This window comes from Oncorhynchus nerka, linkage group LG1 (assembly GCF_034236695.1).
Source record: "Oncorhynchus nerka isolate Pitt River linkage group LG1, Oner_Uvic_2.0, whole genome shotgun sequence".
Lineage (NCBI taxonomy): Eukaryota > Metazoa > Chordata > Actinopteri > Salmoniformes > Salmonidae > Oncorhynchus > Oncorhynchus nerka.
The window spans coordinates 33,272,412-33,291,085 of NC_088396.1; the positions used below are offsets into that span (position 1 = coordinate 33,272,412).

An 18,674-nucleotide genomic window follows, 5' to 3' on the forward strand; every position below is an offset into this window, starting at 1 on the left:
TGGGCCGTGCTCTGCTCTTAGTCTGATTAAGCAATAGAAGTTAAGCTTGCACACAAGCTACAGTACATGTACACGAAGCTCCCACACGTGTATCTCTTTATCTCTCCAGCTTCATTGTAGAAAGGCTAACTCCCGCACACAACAATTTGAACAATAAACAACTTGCAGATGTAATACAGTATATTGCAGGAGTGTGCATGAGTTATATTTTCTGTAATGAAGTCGGTGATGTGCGTGATAACATTTCACTTCTGTCTCTCCAGTTGCCTGGAACTCACTGTGTTAGTGGTTGTCTGTGGTGAAACTGGCCCTCCATGACCCAGCACAGAGCCAATCACCTTCTAGTTGTTCATCTAGCTGAAACTTTTTTTATTTATTTTTTATTTCACCTTTATTTAACCAGGTAGGCTAGTTGAGAACAAGTTCTCATTTGCAACTGCGACCTGGCCAAGATAAAGCATAGCAGTGTGAACAGACAACACAGAGTTACACATGGAGTAAACAATTAACAAGTCAATAACACAGTAGAAAAAAAAAAATGGGCAGTCTATATACAATGTGTGCAAAAGGCATGAGGAGGTAGGCGAATAATACAATTTTGCAGATTAACACTGGGGTGATAAATGATCAGATGGTCATGTACAGGTAGAGATATTGGTGTGCAAAAGAGCAGAAAAGTAAATAAAAAAATAAAAAAAATAAAAACAGTATAAAAACAGTATGGGAATGAGGTAGGTGAAAATGGGTGGGCTATTTACCAATAGACTATGTACAGCTGCAGCGATCGGTTAGCTGCTCGGATAGCTGATGTTTGAAGTTGGTGAGGGAGATAAAAGTCTCCAACTTCAGCGATTTTTGCAGTTCGTTCCAGTCACAGGCAGCAGAGTACTGGAACGAAAGGCGGCCAAATGAGGTGTTGGCTTTAGGGATGATCAGTGAGATACACCTGCTGGAGCGTGTGCTACGGATGGGTGTTGCCATCGTGACCAGTGAACTGAGATAAGGCGGAGCTTTACCTAGCATGGACTTGTAGATGACCTGGAGCCAGTGGGTCTGGCGACGAATATGTAGCGAGGGCCAGCCGACTAGAGCATACAAGTCGCAGTGGTGGGTGGTATAAGGTGCTTTGGTGACAAAACGGATGGCACTATGATAGACTGCATCCAGTTTGCTGAGTAGAGTGTTGGAAGCCATTTTGTAGATGACATCGCCGAAATCGAGGATCGGTAGGATAGTCAGTTTTACTAGGGTAAGCTTGGCGGCGTGAGTGAAGGAGGCTTTGTTGCGGAATAGAAAGCCGACTCTTGATTTGATTTTCGATTGGAGATGTTTGATGTGAGTCTGGAAGGAGAGTTTGCAGTCTAGCCAGACACCTAGGTACTTATAGATGTCCACATATTCAAGGTCGGAACCATCCAGGGTGGTGATGCTAGTCGGGCATGCGGGTGCAGGCAGCGATCGGTTGAAAAGCATGCATTTGGTTTTACTCGCGTTTAAGAGCAGTTGGAGGCCACGGAAGGAGTGCTGTATGGCATTGAAGCTCGTTTGGAGGTTAGATAGCACAGTGTCCAATGACGGGCCAAAAGTATATAGAATGGTGTCGTCTGCGAGAGGTGGATCAGGGAATCGCCCGCAGCAAGAGCAACATCATTGATATATACAGAGAAAAGAGTCGGCCCGAGAATTGAACCCTGTGGCACCCCATAGAGACTGCCAGAGGACCGGACAGCATGCCCTCCGATTTGACACACTGAACTCTGTCTGCAAAGTAATTGGTGAACCAGGCAAGGCAGTCATCCGAGAAACCGAGGCTATTGAGTCTGCCGATAAGAATATGATGATTGACAGAGTCGAAAGCCTTGGCGAGGTCGATGAAGACGGCTGCACAGTACTGTCTTTTATCGATGGCGGTTATGATATCGTTTAGTACCTTGAGCGTGGCTGAGGTGCACACGTGACCGGCTCGGAAACCAGATTGCACAGCGGAGAAGGTACGGTGGGATTCGAGATGGTCAGTGACCTGTTTGTTGACTTGGCTTTCGAAGACCTTAGATAGGCAGGGCAGGATGGATATAGGTCTATAGCAGTTTGGGTCCAGGGTGTCTCCCCCTTTGAAGAGGGGGATGACTGCGGCAGCTTTCAATCCTTGGGGATCTCAGACGATATGAAAGAGAGGTTGAACAGGCTGGTAATAGGGGTTGCGACAATGGCGGCAGATAGTTTCAGAAATAGAGGGTCCAGATTGTCAAGCCCAGCTGATTTGTACAGGTCTAGGTTTTGCAGCTCTTTCAGAACATCTGCTATCTGGATTTGGGTAAAGGAGAACCTGGAGAGGCTTGGGCGAGGAGCTGCGGGGGCGGAGCTGTTGGCCGAGGTTGGAGTAGCCAGGCGGAAGGCATGGCCAGCCGTTGAGAAGTGCTTATTGAAGCTTTCGATAATCGTGGATTTATCGGTGGAGACCGTGTTACCTAGCCTCAGTGCAGTGGGCAGCTGGGAGGAGGTGCTCTTGTTCTCCATGGACTTCACAGTGTCCCAGAACTTTTTGGAGTTGGAGCTACAGGATGCAAACTTCTGCCTGAAGAAGCTGGCCTTAGCTTTCCTGACTGACTGCGTGTATTGGTTCCTGACTTCCCTGAACAGTTGCATATCACGGGGCTATTCGATGCTATTGCAGTCCGCCACAGGATATTTTTGTGCTGGTCGAGGGCAGTCAGGTCTGGAGTGAACCAAGGGCTGTATCTGTTCTTGGTTCTGCATTTTTGAACGGAGCATGCTTATCTAAAATGGTGAGGAAGTTACTTTTAAAGAATGACCAGGCATCCTCAACTGACGGGATGAGGTCAATGTCCTTCCAGGATACCCGGGCCAGGTCGATTAGAAAGGCCTGCTCACAGAAGTGTTTTAGGGAGCGTTTGACAGTGATGAGGGGTGGTCGTTTGACTGCGGCTCCGTGGCGGATACAGGCAATGAGGCAGTGATCGCTGAGATCCTGGTTGAAGACAGCGGAGGTGTATTTGGAGGGCCAGTTGGTCAGGATGACGTCTATGAGGGTGCCCTTGTTTACAGAGTTAGGTTGTACCTGGTGGGTTCCTTGATGATTTGAGTGAGATTGAGGGCATCTAGCTTACATTGTAGGACTGCCGGGGTGTTAAGCATATCCCAGTTTAGGTCACCTAACAGAACAAACTCTGAAGCTAGATGGGGGCGATCAATTCACAAATGGTGTCCAGGGCACAGCTGGGAGCTGAGGGTGGCCGGTAGCAGGCGGCAACAGTGAGAGACTTATTTCTGGAGAGGGTAATTTTCAAAATTAGTAGTTCGAACTGTTTGGGTATGGACCTGGAAAGTATGACATTACTTTGCAGGCTATCTCTGCAGTAGACTGCAACTCCGCCCCCTTTGGTAGTTCTATCTTGACGGAAGATGTTATAGTTGGGTATGGAAATCTCTGAATTTTGGTGGCCTTCCTGAGCCAGGATTCAGACACGGCAAGGACATCAGGGTTAGCAGAGTGTGCTAAAGCAGTGAGTAAAACAAACTTAGGGAGGAGGCTTCTGATGTTGACATGCATAAAACCAAGGCTTTTTCGATTACAGAAGTCAACAAATGAGGGTACCTGGGGACATGCAGGGCCTGGGTTTACCTCCACATCACCCGCGGAACAGAGAAGGAGTAGTATGAGGGTGCGGCTAAAGGCTATCAAAACTGGTCGCCTAGAGCGTTGGGGGCAGAGGATAAGAGGAGCAGGTTTCTGGGCATGGTAGAATATATTCAGGGCATAATGCGCAGACAGGGGTATGGTGGGGTGCGGGTACAGCGGAGGTAAGCCCAGGCACTGGGTGATGATGAGACAGGTTGTATCTCTGGACATGCTGGTTGTAATGGGTGAGGTCACCGCATGTGGGAGGTGGGACAAAGGAGGTAACAGGGGTATGCAGAGTGGGTCTAGGGGCTCCATTGTGAACTAAAACAATTATAACTAACCTGAACAACAGTATACAAGGCATATTGACATCTGAGAGAGACATACAGCGAGGCATACAGTAATCACAGGTGTTGAATTTGGAAAGCTAGCTAAAAACAGTAGGCGAAGCTAATCCGCTAGCACAACAAACAGCAGGTAAAATGGCGTTGACTAGGCAACGGGGCCGACAGGTAAGACAAACAAGCAGAAAGGAGTACCATGATTAATGGACAGTCCAGCGTGCGTCAGCTATGTAGCCAAGAGATCAGTGTCCAGGGGGCAGCGGTGGATGGGCAGGGGGGCTGGGCTGGCGAGTGTTATCCAGTTTTTTTTTTTAAACTAACAATGACTAACTAGCTTGTAGCTAGTTAGCTGGTTAGCGTCTAGAGGTTCTTGAGTGTGTCATAAAAATAAAAATAAGAGTAAAAGTAATAGCGATTCCGTATCACATTGGGTGAGGCAGGTTTCCGGAAGGTATAAACAAATTAAAAATCAAAAAGAGATAGAAAGTAAATGGGGTCAGAGAGTGATTGGGACGCGGTGGTTCAGACGGTTAGCAGGCCTGTGCTAACAAGCTAACAGTTCGTAGGCCCGAGCTAGACAAGGTAGCAGTTAGCGGACCGGACCTTGACAAGCTAGCCGTTAGCAGGCCGAATTAGCAAGCAGGGAGATAGCGAGGGCTAGAGAGTTAACCTTTGGGGGACGTCGCGATGGGGTGAGTCTGTTTATTCCTCTTCATGCGGTGAGCTGGAGATACAGCGATTCAGAAAGCTCGCGGGCCTTGGTCAGCAGATGGATCTTTGGCGATGTCGCAGCGGAAAAGCCTGTTGAAACCCCCTCGGACGATTATGTCGGCGGACCAGTCGTGATGGATCGGCGGGGCTCCGTGTCGGCAGTAGAGGGTCAGTAGAGGGTCCAGGCCAATTGGCAAATTAGGTATTTTTGGACCTCTTTGGCTAGTCGGGAGATGGGCTTAGCTCGAGGCTAGCTCCAGGCTAACTGGTGCTTGCTCTGGGACAGAGACGTTAGCCAGGAGTAGCCACTCGGATTGCAGCTAGCTATTTACGATGATCCGGTATAAAGGTTCAGAGCTTGCGGTAGGAATCCGGAGATGTGGTAGAGAAAAAGCAGTCTGATATGCTTTGGGTAGATGTCGCGCTGGTGTCCTAATTAGCGTTGAAGACCGCTAGCAGTGGCTAGCTAGTTAGCGGCTAGCTTTTGATGAGGGTTCCGATTCTAAAGTATAGAAAAAGCAGATCCGTACCACATTGGGTGATGCGGGTTGCAGGAGAGTATATTCAGCCTGTAGTTGGAAAGTGAGATTAAGGTATGTACGAAATATATACAGAAAAAAAACGAGGAAAAACTATATTTACACTATACAGGACGGGACAAGACAAAACACACGTCCGACTGCTACGCCATCTTGGAGGAAGCTCATCTTTGAGCTCTGGCTTCTGTTTCTGTCTTTTTAAAATTGTGATCTTTGATTAAAAGACAGAATATACTTGATTTTTTACAATTATTTTGGTGGTGGAGTGCATCCCATCTTTACAATTTATCAGGCAGACCTAACCTCCCTGTTCTAACCCAGATACCAGTGTCTTAACCTCCCTATTCTAACCCAGATTCCAGTGTCATCTCTGGTATCATAACCTCCCTGTTCTAACCCAGATACCAGTGTCTTAACCTCTCTGTTCTAACCCAGATACCAGTGTCTTAACCTCTCTGTTCTAACCCAGATACCAGTGTCTTAACCTCTCTGTTCTAACCCAGATACCAGTGTATTAACCTCTCTGTTCTAACCCAGATACCAGTGTCTTAACCTCTCTGTTCTGACCCAGATACCAGTGTCTTAACCTATCTGTTCTAACCCAGATACCAGTGTCAACTCTGGTGTCTTAACCTCTCTGTTCTAACCCAGATAGCAGTGTCTTAACCTCTCTGTTCTAACCCAAATACCAGGGTCAACTCTGGTGTCTTAACCTCTCTGTTCTAACCCAGATACCAGTGTCTTAACCTCTCTGTTCTAACCCAGATACCAGTGTCTTAACCTCTCTGTTCTAACCCAGAAACCAGTGTCTTAACCTCTCTGTTCTAACCCAGATACCAGTGTCATCTCTGGTGTCTTAACCTCCCTGTTCTAACCCAGATACCAGTGTCTTAACCTCTCTGTTTTAACCCAGATACCAGTGTCTTAACCTCTCTGTTCTAACCCAGATACCAGTGTCTTAAACTTTCTGTTCTAACCCAGATACCAGTGTCAACTCTGGTGTCTTAACCTCTCTGTTCTAACCCAGATACCAGTGTCTTAACCTCTCTGTTCTAACCCAGATACCAGTGTCTTAACCTCTCTGTTCTAACCCAGATACCAGTGTCATCTCTGGTGTCTTAACCTCCCTGTTCTAACCCAGATACCAGTGTCTTAACCTCTCTGTTTTAACCCAGATACCAGTGTCTTAACCTCTCTGTTCTAACCCAGATATAAGTGTCTTAACCTCCCTGTTCTAACCCAGATACCAGTGTCATCTCTGGTGTCATAACATCCCTGTTCAGATACCAGTGTCATCTTTTTTTTATTTTAAGTTTTTTAAACTATGCAAGTCAGTTAATAACGAATTCTTATTTTCAATGACAGCTTAGGAAAAGTGTGTTAATGGCCTTATTCAGGGGCAGAACAACAGATTTTTACCTTGTCAGCTCAGGGATTTGATCTTGCAACCTTTCGGTTACTAGTCTAATGCTCTAACCACTGGGCTACCTGTCTTAACCTCCCTGTTGTTCCCCAGATTCCAGTTTCATCTCTGGTGACCTTCGTAGAGGCTCTAGAGGTGGGCTACAGCAAACACAGAAACCCCTACCACAACCTCATCCACGCTGCTGACGTCACACAGACAGCACACTATCTGATGCTCCATACTGGCATTATGGTGAGAATTATCCCCCAGCATCATACACAAATCAAAGGACAGGTTCTGATTATGTTTCTTGTTACACTCCCTCCCTCCCTCCCTCCCTCCCTCCCTCCCTCCCTCCCTCCCTCCCTCTCCCTCCCTCCCTCCCTCCCTCCCTCCCTCCCTCCCTCCCTCCCTCCCTCCCTCCCTCAGCACTGGCTCACTGAACTGGACATTCTAGCCATGGTGTTTGCTGCAGCTATCCATGACTTTGAACACACTGGGACAACCAACAACTTTCACATTCAGACCAGGTGAGTGTGTCCGTATTCTTCAGTCAGTAGATATTTTAATTTCTAAGCCACTGTACCACTGATAGTAATCGACCTAATAGACTGATTGATGACTCAACGATAATTACTTATTGCCATTTCCATTCATTCCATCCTATCAATACCAATGTTAAACTGAAGATGTCCTTGTATTGTACTTTTAGTATACCACTTGCCTCCCAGACAGACAGTGCAGTCAGTCTGACCCTGACTAATGAATGCCAATGGAGCCTGAAGAAAGGAACATGGCCGTATAAAGAACCCATTTAAGTGAAGGCACCCATTTAAACAACCCATTAAAGTGAAGTGCACAATAAGAATCATTAATATTGCCTCATTGACCTCAGTGATAACAAGGGATTGCAACGAAAGAGAGACAGAGTGAGAATGTGTGAGGGAGGGAGAGAGATTAAACCCTTCACTTAGTTTAAACCTCTGCATGGCTTTCTAGTCTAATAACAAAGATCAGAAAGGCCTCTGGCCCTTTAGACATGAGGGTTGTTGTGTTGAGATGGAATATGAAGGTATTGTTCAAACTCCCCTTCTGTGATTATGTGTTCTAAAATCGCTACCATCTCGAGTCGCTACCATCGCTTTCATAATCACTATCGTCATTTCAAAACTGGTCGGAATGAGTTCCGCTTCAACCAGTTTTGCCCACTGGGGTAGTGTTTCCATACAAGTTGGCTACCTGGTAAAGTTATCCAGTCTGGGAAGCCCCATGTGGCACAATGAATAATCACACCTTCTCTTCCCTCTTCTTCTGCTTCTTCTCTTCCTCTCTCCAGGTCAGAGGTGGCCATCCTGTACAATGACCGGTCAGTCCTGGAGAACCACCATGTCAGTGCTGCCTACAGACTTATGCAAGAAGATGAGATGAACATACTGGTCAACCTGTCAAAAGATGACTGGCGGTGGGTTAAGAAAGACTCCTCAGATCCTCAAGCTTTGGGGTTTTAGGCTGGATATCTGTAAAGCACTTAGTGACAACTGCGGATGTAAAAAGGGCTTTATAAAATGCATTTGATGAATTGATTGAGATCAACACTTCAAAGAACGAAGGGGCAAGAACTGTAACATAACCTGGATACTTTGATTCTAGGTTTGGATATGAATGTGGTGTGGTGTATTTCAATGCAAGACTATTATATAACCTGGATGATAGAGTGAATATGTTACATTCAATCAATCAATCAAACTACATGACCAAAAGTATGTGGACATCTACTCATCTCATTCCAAAATCATGGGCATTAATGTGGAGTTGGTCCCCTTATTGCTGCTATAACAGCCTCCACTCTTCTGGGAAGGCTTTCCACTAGATGTTGGAACATTGCTGTAGGGACTTGATTCCATTAGTGAGCATTAGTGAGGTCAGGCACTGATGTTGAGCGATTAGGCCTGGCTCACAATTCCAATTCATCCTAAAGGTGTTCAATGGGGCTGAGGTCGGGGCTCTGTTCAGGCCAGTGAAGATCTCGACAAACCATTTCAAAAAAACATTTTTGTCATGCTGAAACAGGAAAGGGCTTTCCCTAGAATTGACTACAATGTCATTGTATGCTGTAGCATTGAGATTTTCCTTCGCTGGAACTAAGGGGCCTGGCCTGAACCATGAAAAACTGCCCCAGGCCATTATTCCTAATCCACCAAACTTCACATTTGGCACAATGCGTTCAGGGAGGTACAGATGCTAAATATTTTTTATTGTGAAACAAACAGGAAACAGCACCAAAAAAAAGTCAACACTTTGTGGAGCTACCATTTGTAGCAATTAAAGCTGCAACACTCTTGGGGTATGTCTCTATAAACTTGGCACATCTAGCCACTGGGATTTTTGCCCATTCTTCAAGGTTAAACTGCTTCAGCTCCTTCAAGTTGGATGGGTTCCGCTGGTGTACAGCAATCTTTAAGTCATACCACAGATTCTCAATTGGATTGAGGTCTGGGCTTTGACTAGGCCATTCCAGGACATTTAAATGTTTCCCCTTAAACCACTCAAGTGTTGCTTTAGCCGTGTGCTTAGGGTCATTGTCCTGCTGGAAGGTGAACCTCCGTCCCAGTCTCAAATTTCTGGAAGACTGAAACAGGTTTCCTGACCAGTTTCCCAGTCCAAGCCGATGAAAAACATCCCCACAGCATGATGCTGCCACCACCATGCTTCACTGCGGGGATGGTGTTCTCAGGGTGATGGGAGGTGTTGGGTTTGTGCCAGATGTGTTTTCATTGATTGCCAAAAAGCTACATTTGACCAGAGTACCTTCGTCCATATTGTTCGGGGAGTCTCCCACATGCCTTTTGGCGAACACCAAATGTGTTTTCTTATTTTTTTCTTTAAGCGATGGCTTTTTTTCTGGCCACTCTTCCATAAAGCCCAGCTCTGTGTAGTGTACAGTTTAAAGTGGTCCTATGGACAGATCCTCCAATCTCCGCTGTGGAGCTTTGCAGCTCCTTCAGGGTTATCTTTGGTCTCTTTATTGCCTCTCTGATGAATGCCCTCCTTGCCTGGTCCATGAGTTTTGGTGGGCGGCCCTCTCTTGACAGGTTTGTTGTGGCCATATTCTTTCAATTTTTTCATAATTCAATTAATGGTGCTCCATGGGATGTTCATCTGTACTTCTCCACAATTTTGTCCCTGACCTGTTTGTAGCGCTCCTTGGTCTTCATGGTGCCGCTTGCTTGGTGGTGCCACTTGCTAAGTGGTGTTGCAGACTCTGGGGCCTTTCAGAACAGGTGTATATATACTGAGACCATGTGACACTAAGATTGCACACAGGTGGACTTTATTTAACTATTTATGTGACTTCTTAAGGTAATTGATTGCACCAGATCTTATTTAGGGGCTTCATAGCAAAGGGGGTGAATACATACAGTACATGCACCCCTTTTCCATTCTTTTTTTCATTTCACTTCACCAATTTGGACTATTTTGTGTATGTCCATTACATACATCCAAATAAAAATACATTTAAATGACAGGTTGTAATGCACAAAATAGGAAAAACGCCAAGGGGGATGAATACTTTTTCAAGGAATTTTAGCGTCTCCTGGCATCCGCAAACCCAGTTTAGTCTGTCGGACTGCAAGATGGTGAAGCGTGATTCATCACTCCAGGGAACGCGTTTCCACTGCTCCAGAGTCCAATGTTGGCGAGCTTTACACCACCAACACTTGGTATTCACATGGTGATCTTATGCTTGTGTGCGTGCGGCTGCTCGGCCATGGAAACCCATTTCACGAAGCTCCCGAAGAAGAGTTTTTGTGCGGACGTTGTTTCCATAGGCAGTTTAGAACTCGGTAGTAAACGTTGCAACCGAGGACAGACGATTTTTACGCACTACGCGCTTCAGAACTTAGCGACCCCATTCTGTGAGCTTTGTGGTCTACCACTTCGCGGCTGAGCCGTTGTTGCTCCTAGAAGTTTTCACTTCACATTAACAGCACTTACAGTTGACCGGGGCAGCTCTAGCAGGGCAGACATTTGACGAACTGACTTGTTGGAAAGGTGGCATCCTATGACTGTGCCATGTTGAAAGTCACTGAGCTCTTCAGTAAGGCCATTCTACTGCCAATGTTTGTCTATGGAGATTGCATTGCTGTGTGTTCAATTGTGTACACCTGTCAGCAACAGTTGTGGCTGAAATAGCAGAATCCACACATTTGAAGGGGTGTCCACATACCTTTGTATAGATACTGTATTTATAAAGCCCTTTTAACATCAGCAGTTGTCACAAAGTGCTTATACAGAAACCCAGCCTAAAACACCAATGAGCAAGCGATGCAAATGTAGAAGCATGGTGGCTAGGAAAAACTCCCTGGAAATGCAGGAACCTAGGAAGAAACCTGGAGAGAAACCAGGCTCTAAGGGGTGGTCAGTCATCTTCTGGCTGTGATTCAGTGATTATGGAAAGTTCCACAGCTCACTCCGATCAGTAGGTACTGTATAGAAATGCTATGCTAATGACTGGGGTTTGTCGTGAAGAAGCGGTGCTACATTTACATTACATTTAAGTCATTTAGCAGACGCTCTTATCCAGAGCGACTTACAAATTGGTGCTTTCACCTTATGACATCCAGTGGAACAGCCACTTTACAATAGCCACTTTACAATAGTGCTAGACATCACCATGTGTTCTTGTCCTTGAGAATCCAAGAACAGCTGGAGTGGCTAGGTGGAAACTGACCCTGTTCTCCTGTGTTTGTTTCCAGAGAGCTACGGATCCTGGTGATTGAGATAGTAATAAGTACAGACATGTCCTGCCATTTCTCTTTCACCTAACTCTAACCTGTCTGTCTGTCAGAGAACTGCGGACTCTGGTGATTGAGATGGTGATGAGTACAGACATGTCCTGCCATTTCTCTTTCACCTAACTCTAACCTGTCTGTCTGTCAGAGAACTGCGGACTCTGGTGATTGAGATAGTAATAAGTACAGACATGTCCTGCCATTTCTCTTTCACCTAACTCTAACCTGTCTGTCTGTCAGAGAACTGCGGACTCTGGTGATTGAGATGGTGATGAGTACAGACATGTCCTGCCATTTCTCTTTCACCTAACTCTAACCTGTCTGTCTGTCAGAGAACTGCGGACTCTGGTGATTGAGATGGTGATGAGTACAGACATGTCCTGCCATTTCTCTTTCACCTAACTCTAACCTGTCTGTCTGTCAGAGAACTGCGGACTCTGGTGATTGAGATAGTAATAAGTACAGACATGTCCTGCCATTTCTCTTTCACCTAACTCTAACCTGTCTGTCTGTCAGAGAACTGCGGACTCTGGTGATTGAGATGGTGATGAGTACAGACATGTCCTGCCATTTCCAGCAGATCAAAACCATGAGGAACGCCCTGCAGCAGCCCGAGGGGTAGGTGGACTGTCTCTGGACCCTGACCTATGACCCCTGAACCCTTAGCCCCCACCGCTAAACCCTAACGTCTAACCTATAGCCCCAGCTCTCTGGACCATGCCTTTCATCTTGATCCTTTATGTGTCCCTGTATGATATCTGTGTGTGTGTGTGTGTGTGTGCGCCCGCCCGTCCGTCTGTCTGTCTTGAGTGTATCTGATGTACTGTTGTCTGTGTGTTTGATTGACCGAGTAGACCAGGCTAAAGCCCTACTGTATCTCTGATGCTGCCTGGCTGTCTGTCTTAGTGTATCAGTGTATATGTATTTGTGTTAGATGATGTACTGTTGTTTCTACAGAGTAGACAAGGCTAAAGCCCTATCTCTGATGCTGCATGCAGCTGACATCAGCCACCCAGCCAAGGCCTGGAAGCTGCACTACCGATGGACACAGGCCCTGATGGAGGAGTTCTTCAGACAGGTACAGTACCAACAACGTCCTACCCTACAGTCCCTGACAGATACCACGGGAGAGGGAAACTTGACCACTGTATTATGTATGTATCCTGTATTGCTAAGTATAGTGGATACCATTCCAATAGCTTTAGGAATATCTTCACTTGGATCAACTGGATATGTTACATTGAGCATTATGGTTATTGTAGTGAATCATGTTACATTATACAGTAGAGCCGCTCCTGCCATTCTGCATTGATATGGTTATAAAGGCTGGTATTGTTGTTGTTTCTTACAGGGCGATAAGGAGGTTGAGTTAGGGCTGCCATTCTCCCCTCTGTGTGATCGTAAAGCTACCATGATTGCCCAGTCACAAATAGGTGAGCATCACATCCTGTTATTGCCCTCCCTGTGAGCTTTTTCATACAGCTCTGAAGGGTTTGTGTACTCAGACAGGCCATAGCGCAAATGCGCCACCATGTGGACATTTGAGAAATGATCAGATATTTTTCCCTTGCTACGATAAGGCATGGGAATCTTCACTGTCTGTCATCATAAATTACATTTGCTGTAACATCACACACTGTTTTTTCTCCTGTTTCTCTGAAAAGTACAATCATCAGTTTCTCTGTCTGTCTCCCAGGGTTCATTGACTTCATAGTAGAACCCACATTCTCTGTGTTGGTGGACACGACAGAGAAGATCATTACACCTCTCATAGAGGATACCTTAAAGTCACACGACACTGGTGTCCGCAGGTCAAGGTGAGACACATTCCCATTATTATAAACTCTGGAAAATCCCCGTTTTCCCGGCTCAGTTTTCCCAGATTAGCATCTCTGACATATTCAAAATGCCTACCAGTATCACCAGTACCACTCACACTCAGAATGTCTCTGTCTTCTATCTCTATGATCGTTCTAAGCTGTGGAATAAGCAACCAAGTATTACTGCAGTGTTTTCTGTTCTATATAATATGTCCATATTAGGACCGCCAAACAAAGAGTTGGTGTCATTGTCACTCTGACTTACGGCATGGACATAATTTGACAGAGTTTCTGTTGTAATTTGCTTGTTGGTTCAGTTTGACAGGTAGTGGGTCAGTGACGGTGGTGGAGTCAGTCCAGAGACACAGTGGTCGAGGGTCCAGCCAGGGGGTTGACCAGGGGCTCACTACAGACTATAGCCTGGCTGGCATTGACCTGAAACGGGTCAGACACACACTGGCAGAGGTCATCCAACACAACAAAGACAGATGGAAGGAGCTCTCTGTACAAGGTATAGTTGTTGTTGTTGTTCTTCTTCCTTTTTTTTCTTTGTCTTCTTCAGTCACCTGAATACCTATCCTTCTTTGTGTTTTATGTTCTTGCCATTGTCAGAAGACTATGACATTACAGGTTCATTCCTGTTGCTTGTGTTATCTCCTTTCTTCAGAGTTGGCGAGGAAAGAGCAAGCTGAGTTGACTTCTGACCCAGAGGAGGAGTCCTTGATGAACACAGAGGTTACGTTGACTCACACCAGCCCTGAGAGACACAGCCAGGAGCTTAAATCAGAGCCCTTAATTGAACTGATGAACAACACAAACACAAACTCCAATAACTCTTCCCAGGAGGACTCAGAGCTGGACCACAGGCCTCGCAGGCCTCTGTCACCGTCTGAGGATAAAGAGACAACATCACATGGTTCCATCTCTCCTGAACACCTACCATGGAACGGTAGGAATGCTAGCTAGCGATATGATACGATATATGATATACGACACAATATACGATAGAATGTACAATACAACAATGCAACATAATGTAGTGCAACGTAACATAACGCAACACAACAACATGCAATGCAATACAACACAGCACAATAGCACAGTGAAACCAACAGTCATGCCTTTTAACAATGCTGTTGCCCTGTCAGTAAGCTATAGCTATGTGGTATTTTTCTCGTTTCTATAATTGTGTTGTCAGTTACAGCCATCTGTGACCAAGTGTCGAAGAAATAGATAGCTGCCGAGTGGAGGGTTGTCAAGGTTACAGCTGAGTGACGCTGTGTTGTCATGGTAACTGTTGTTGCTTGCAGGAGAAGGCCCCGAGCCAGTCCTTGAGCATGGGGAGGAGTCTCTTCAGAGCCCTTGATTTTGATAGGCTACCCAACAACACTGCCACTTCCTGATTCAACAGGCATTATATTTGTTTGTTTTTTTATTGTAAATTTGTTCTGATTCATTTTATTGTTATTTATTAAAGATAGGGGTCTTCATGCTCCACTTTTCACCGGAAGTGGTTTTTGTCTATTTTCATTCAGTCTTTATGGTCTATTTATCTGTCTATTTTCCTTCGGTCTTTTAGATGGGTCTGCACCGTACACACTTACTATATTATACTGCAAGCGTAAGAATAGGACGATCACGATAGTGTTCTCTGTTGATCTGTTGACATACACAGATTTGACTCTTGACCAGGACTGGGCAAAGGCTGGCCCGGGGGCCGTATGCAGCCCGCAACCTGATTCAATACGGGCCGCGGAATCATGCTCAGATCACATAAAGAATTTGTGATAGTAAAGTTTTGAAGAACATATTTGTCGTTCAAATTTAAAGCCCAATGAATACTGGCCTTTCTGTAACGATTTAACTTCCACCGCTTGTGGGACATTTATTTTGAAGGATCGTATAAATAACAACTGCACGAGGACCGACAGTGGCTGACAGGATGACACACATGTCACAGTTACAAATAGTAGCTAGCTAGAAATTGCGCAAAGAGGAGTTTTTCAAAGAAAAGGAAAGTAGACTATGAATGTAGGTTTCCAACAAGAGTGGACATTTAAATATTTCTTTATTGAGGTATCAGGGAAAGCTGTGTGCTTATTGTGCAAAGAAAACATCACTGTCTTGAAAGACTACAAGTTGACCCGACACTTCCAGACAAAGCATGCAGAAAAAGCATGACGGAATTGTGAGAGCTAGCTACGTACTGTCCCACAAAAATGCTAAACATAGCAAGCCATTCGCCAAATTCATTAAAGAATGTTTAATTGACTCTGCAGCAATACTTTGCCCCGACAAGAAAGAGATGTTTGAAAATGTTTCCCTGTCAAGACGAACAGTGACACGGCGTGTTGAGGACATCGCAGAAAATATGGAGCAACAATTGAAAGACAAGGTAAAGGATTTCACCTATTTCTCCTTGGTCCTGGATGAGAGCAGTGATGCACGTGACACGGAGCAGTTGTTAATATTCTTACGAGGCAGAAGCCCAGATTTTCACATTACAGAGGAGCTTGCTTCAGTGCAGTCAATTTTTTTTCTTCCCACCTTTATTTAACCAGGTAGGCAAGTTGAGAACAAGTTCTCATTTACAATTGCGACCTGGCCAAGATAAAGCAAAGCAGTTCGACACATACAACGACACAGAGTTACACATGGAGTAAAACAAACATACAGTCAATAATACAGTATAAACAAGTCTATATACAATGTGAATAATACAGTATAAACAAGCCTATATACAATGTGAGCAAATTAGGTGAGAAGGGAGGTAAAGGCAAAAAAGGCCATGGTGGCAAAGTAAATACAATATAGCAAGTAAAACACTGGAATGGTAGTTTTGCAATGGAAGAATGTGCAAAGTAGAAAAACAAATAATGGGGTGCAAAGGAGCAAAATAAATAAATAAATTAAATACAGTTGGGAAAGAGGTAGTTGTTTGGGCTAAATTATAGGTGGGCTATGTACAGGTGCAGTAATCTGTAAAATGCTCTGACAGTTGGTGCTTAAAGCTAGTGAGGGAGATAAGTGTTTCCAGTTTCAGAGATTTTTGTAGTTCGTTCCAGTCATTGGCAGCAGAGAACTGGAAGGAGAGGCGGCCAAAGAAAGAATTGGTTTTGGGGGTGACTAGAGAGATATACCTGCTGGAGCGTGTGCTACAGGTGGGAGATGCTATGGTGACCAGCGAGCTGAGATAAGGGGGGACTTTACCTAGCAGGGTCTTGTAGATGACATGGAGCCAGTGGGTTTGGCGACGAGTATGAAGCGAGGGCCAGCCAACGAGAGCGTACAGGTCGCAATGGTGGGTAGTATATGGGGCTTTGGTGACAAAAAATGAAGAGCACAACCACAGGGAAAGATTTATTGGAGGAGGTTACTAAGTGTGTGGGACTGAGTTTTGAAAAGTTATCCAGTGTGACCACTGATGGGTGCCCAAACTTGACAGGAAAAAACTGGATACAAGATCATGTATCAAGAGTTGAACCCAGATCAGATTTTTTTCCCTGCATTGCATTATTCATCAGGAGGTGCTCTGTAAATGTTTTCTGAAAATGAGCCATGTTGTAGATACAGTCACTAAAGTGGTAAACTTCATAAGAGCAAAATGTTTAAACCACAGGCAGTTTGTCTCACTGTTGGAAGAAACAGAGTCGCGTCATGCAGATCTCCCCTACCACACAAACGTGATGTCGTGTCTTTGGCATCATTAAAGTGAAGACTGTTATTTTATCAAATCAATTCTCTGGAATTATTATTACGTGATTAAACTAATCATGTAAATGTAATTAACTAGGAAGTCGGGGCACCAAGGAAAATATTCAGATTACAAAGTTATAATTTTCCTAATATAATTCTTCAGATATTTTAATATCTGATCAATTAGTCTTCTAATTAATTAATTATTCTTTAACTCACGTTAATCTCATTCCAAACGTCGTAAATTGTTGGTTATCTGCACGGACCCAGCCTTTACTATGAATCATCCATACATCAATTGTCTTAATCATTCATTTACTAACTAACTAAATAATCACAGAAATCCACAAACAAACAAACAGTAGATATGGTTACAAGGAAATTATAGGGGATGTTCCCTAGTGGGCTCAGCCAACATGACAGCTTGGTGGACAAAGGGAGGAGGGTGAAAAAGAAGGGTGGGAATTACAAAAGAGTCACTACACAGTTGATAATTATATTAAATGAAATGCTAATCCTTTGCACATGAACGCTCACTCATTTGGGAATAATTGCAATCAATATATATTTACGCCCATTGTGTCGTCGTGATCTCTGTTGGAATCATCAGTCCTTCTGTTGGAAAGTTCATCCGAGCATCTCTCTGCTTCCCTGGAGTCTTTCGTGGTTAGAATGGTCTCTACTCAAACCTTCGCCCCCTCAGCTGACCGAGGTACGCATGGTCTGAATAGGATTTCTTCAGGTGGGGGTTTTATTCGGAACAGTAGAAAAGGACTGTCCCATGAGCCAGATGATGTCTGTGCTCATGGGGGCAGGCCAATGAGTTAAACGTTAAAGGGAATACAATTCTCTCACATTAACATCATTACATCATTTCACAAATAGTTTCATCTTTACTCATTTATTTTATACAATAATTAGACGCAAACCTCATAATGGAGGCACCTGTATTAGCAGAGTATGGTAATGTAGCTGTATTGTCTTTCATGAGGTCACAAACATGAAACAAAATTGACCGGGTCGTAGCTGGCTTCTCCACCGACCATTTACAAATTCTCCAAAACATGGATATTGTTCAGTTCTCAAGTTCTGTGATGTAGAAGAAGTTCCTTTGTTCTGCTGTGAAACTCTCTATATACACTGCTCAAAAAAATAAAGGGAACACTTAAACACCACAATGTAACTCCAAGTCTATCACACTTCTGTGAAATCAAACTGTCCACTTAGGAAGCAACACTGATTGACAATAAATTTCACATGCTGTTGTGCAAATGGAATAGACAACAGGTGGAAATTATAGGCAATTAGCAAGACACCCCCAATAAAGGAGTGGTTCTGCAGGTGGTGACCACAGACCACTTCTCAGTTCCTATGCTTCCTGGCTGATGTTTTGGTCACTTTTGAATGCTGGCGGTGCTTTCACTCTAGTGGTAGCATGAGACTGAGTCTACAATCCACACAAGTGGCTCAGGTAGTGCAGCTCATCCAGGATGGCACATCAATGCGAGCTGTGGCAAGAAGGTTTGCTGTGTCTGTCAGCATAGTGTCCAGAGCATGGAGGCGCTACCAGGAGACAGGCTAGTACATCAGGAGACGTGGAGGAGGGCAACAACCCAGCAGCAGGACCCCTACCTCCACCTTTGTGCACGGAGGAGCACTGCCAGAGCCCTGCAAAATTACCCCCAGCAGGCCACAAATGTGCATGTGTCTGCTCAAACGGACT

At 44.8% G+C, this 18,674-nt stretch overlaps 1 protein-coding gene across 1 annotated transcript in view; it reads left to right on the forward strand.

Annotated features, from left to right (window-relative positions):
- pde1a (phosphodiesterase 1A, calmodulin-dependent) overlaps positions 1-14,765 on the forward strand; it is a 139,536-nt gene extending 124,771 nt beyond the window's left edge. The window contains exons 6-15 of the mRNA XM_029650040.2: positions 6,754-6,894; positions 7,072-7,172; positions 7,979-8,104; positions 11,952-12,053; positions 12,393-12,513; positions 12,787-12,868; positions 13,132-13,252; positions 13,573-13,766; positions 13,923-14,204; positions 14,566-14,765. Of these exons, the coding sequence (XP_029505900.1) occupies positions 6,754-6,894; positions 7,072-7,172; positions 7,979-8,104; positions 11,952-12,053; positions 12,393-12,513; positions 12,787-12,868; positions 13,132-13,252; positions 13,573-13,766; positions 13,923-14,204; positions 14,566-14,621 (1,326 nt within the window). The 3' untranslated portion in view covers positions 14,622-14,765. The remainder of the gene's footprint in view (positions 1-6,753; positions 6,895-7,071; positions 7,173-7,978; positions 8,105-11,951; positions 12,054-12,392; positions 12,514-12,786; positions 12,869-13,131; positions 13,253-13,572; positions 13,767-13,922; positions 14,205-14,565) is intronic.
- The last annotated feature ends 3,909 nt before the right edge of the window (positions 14,766-18,674 follow it).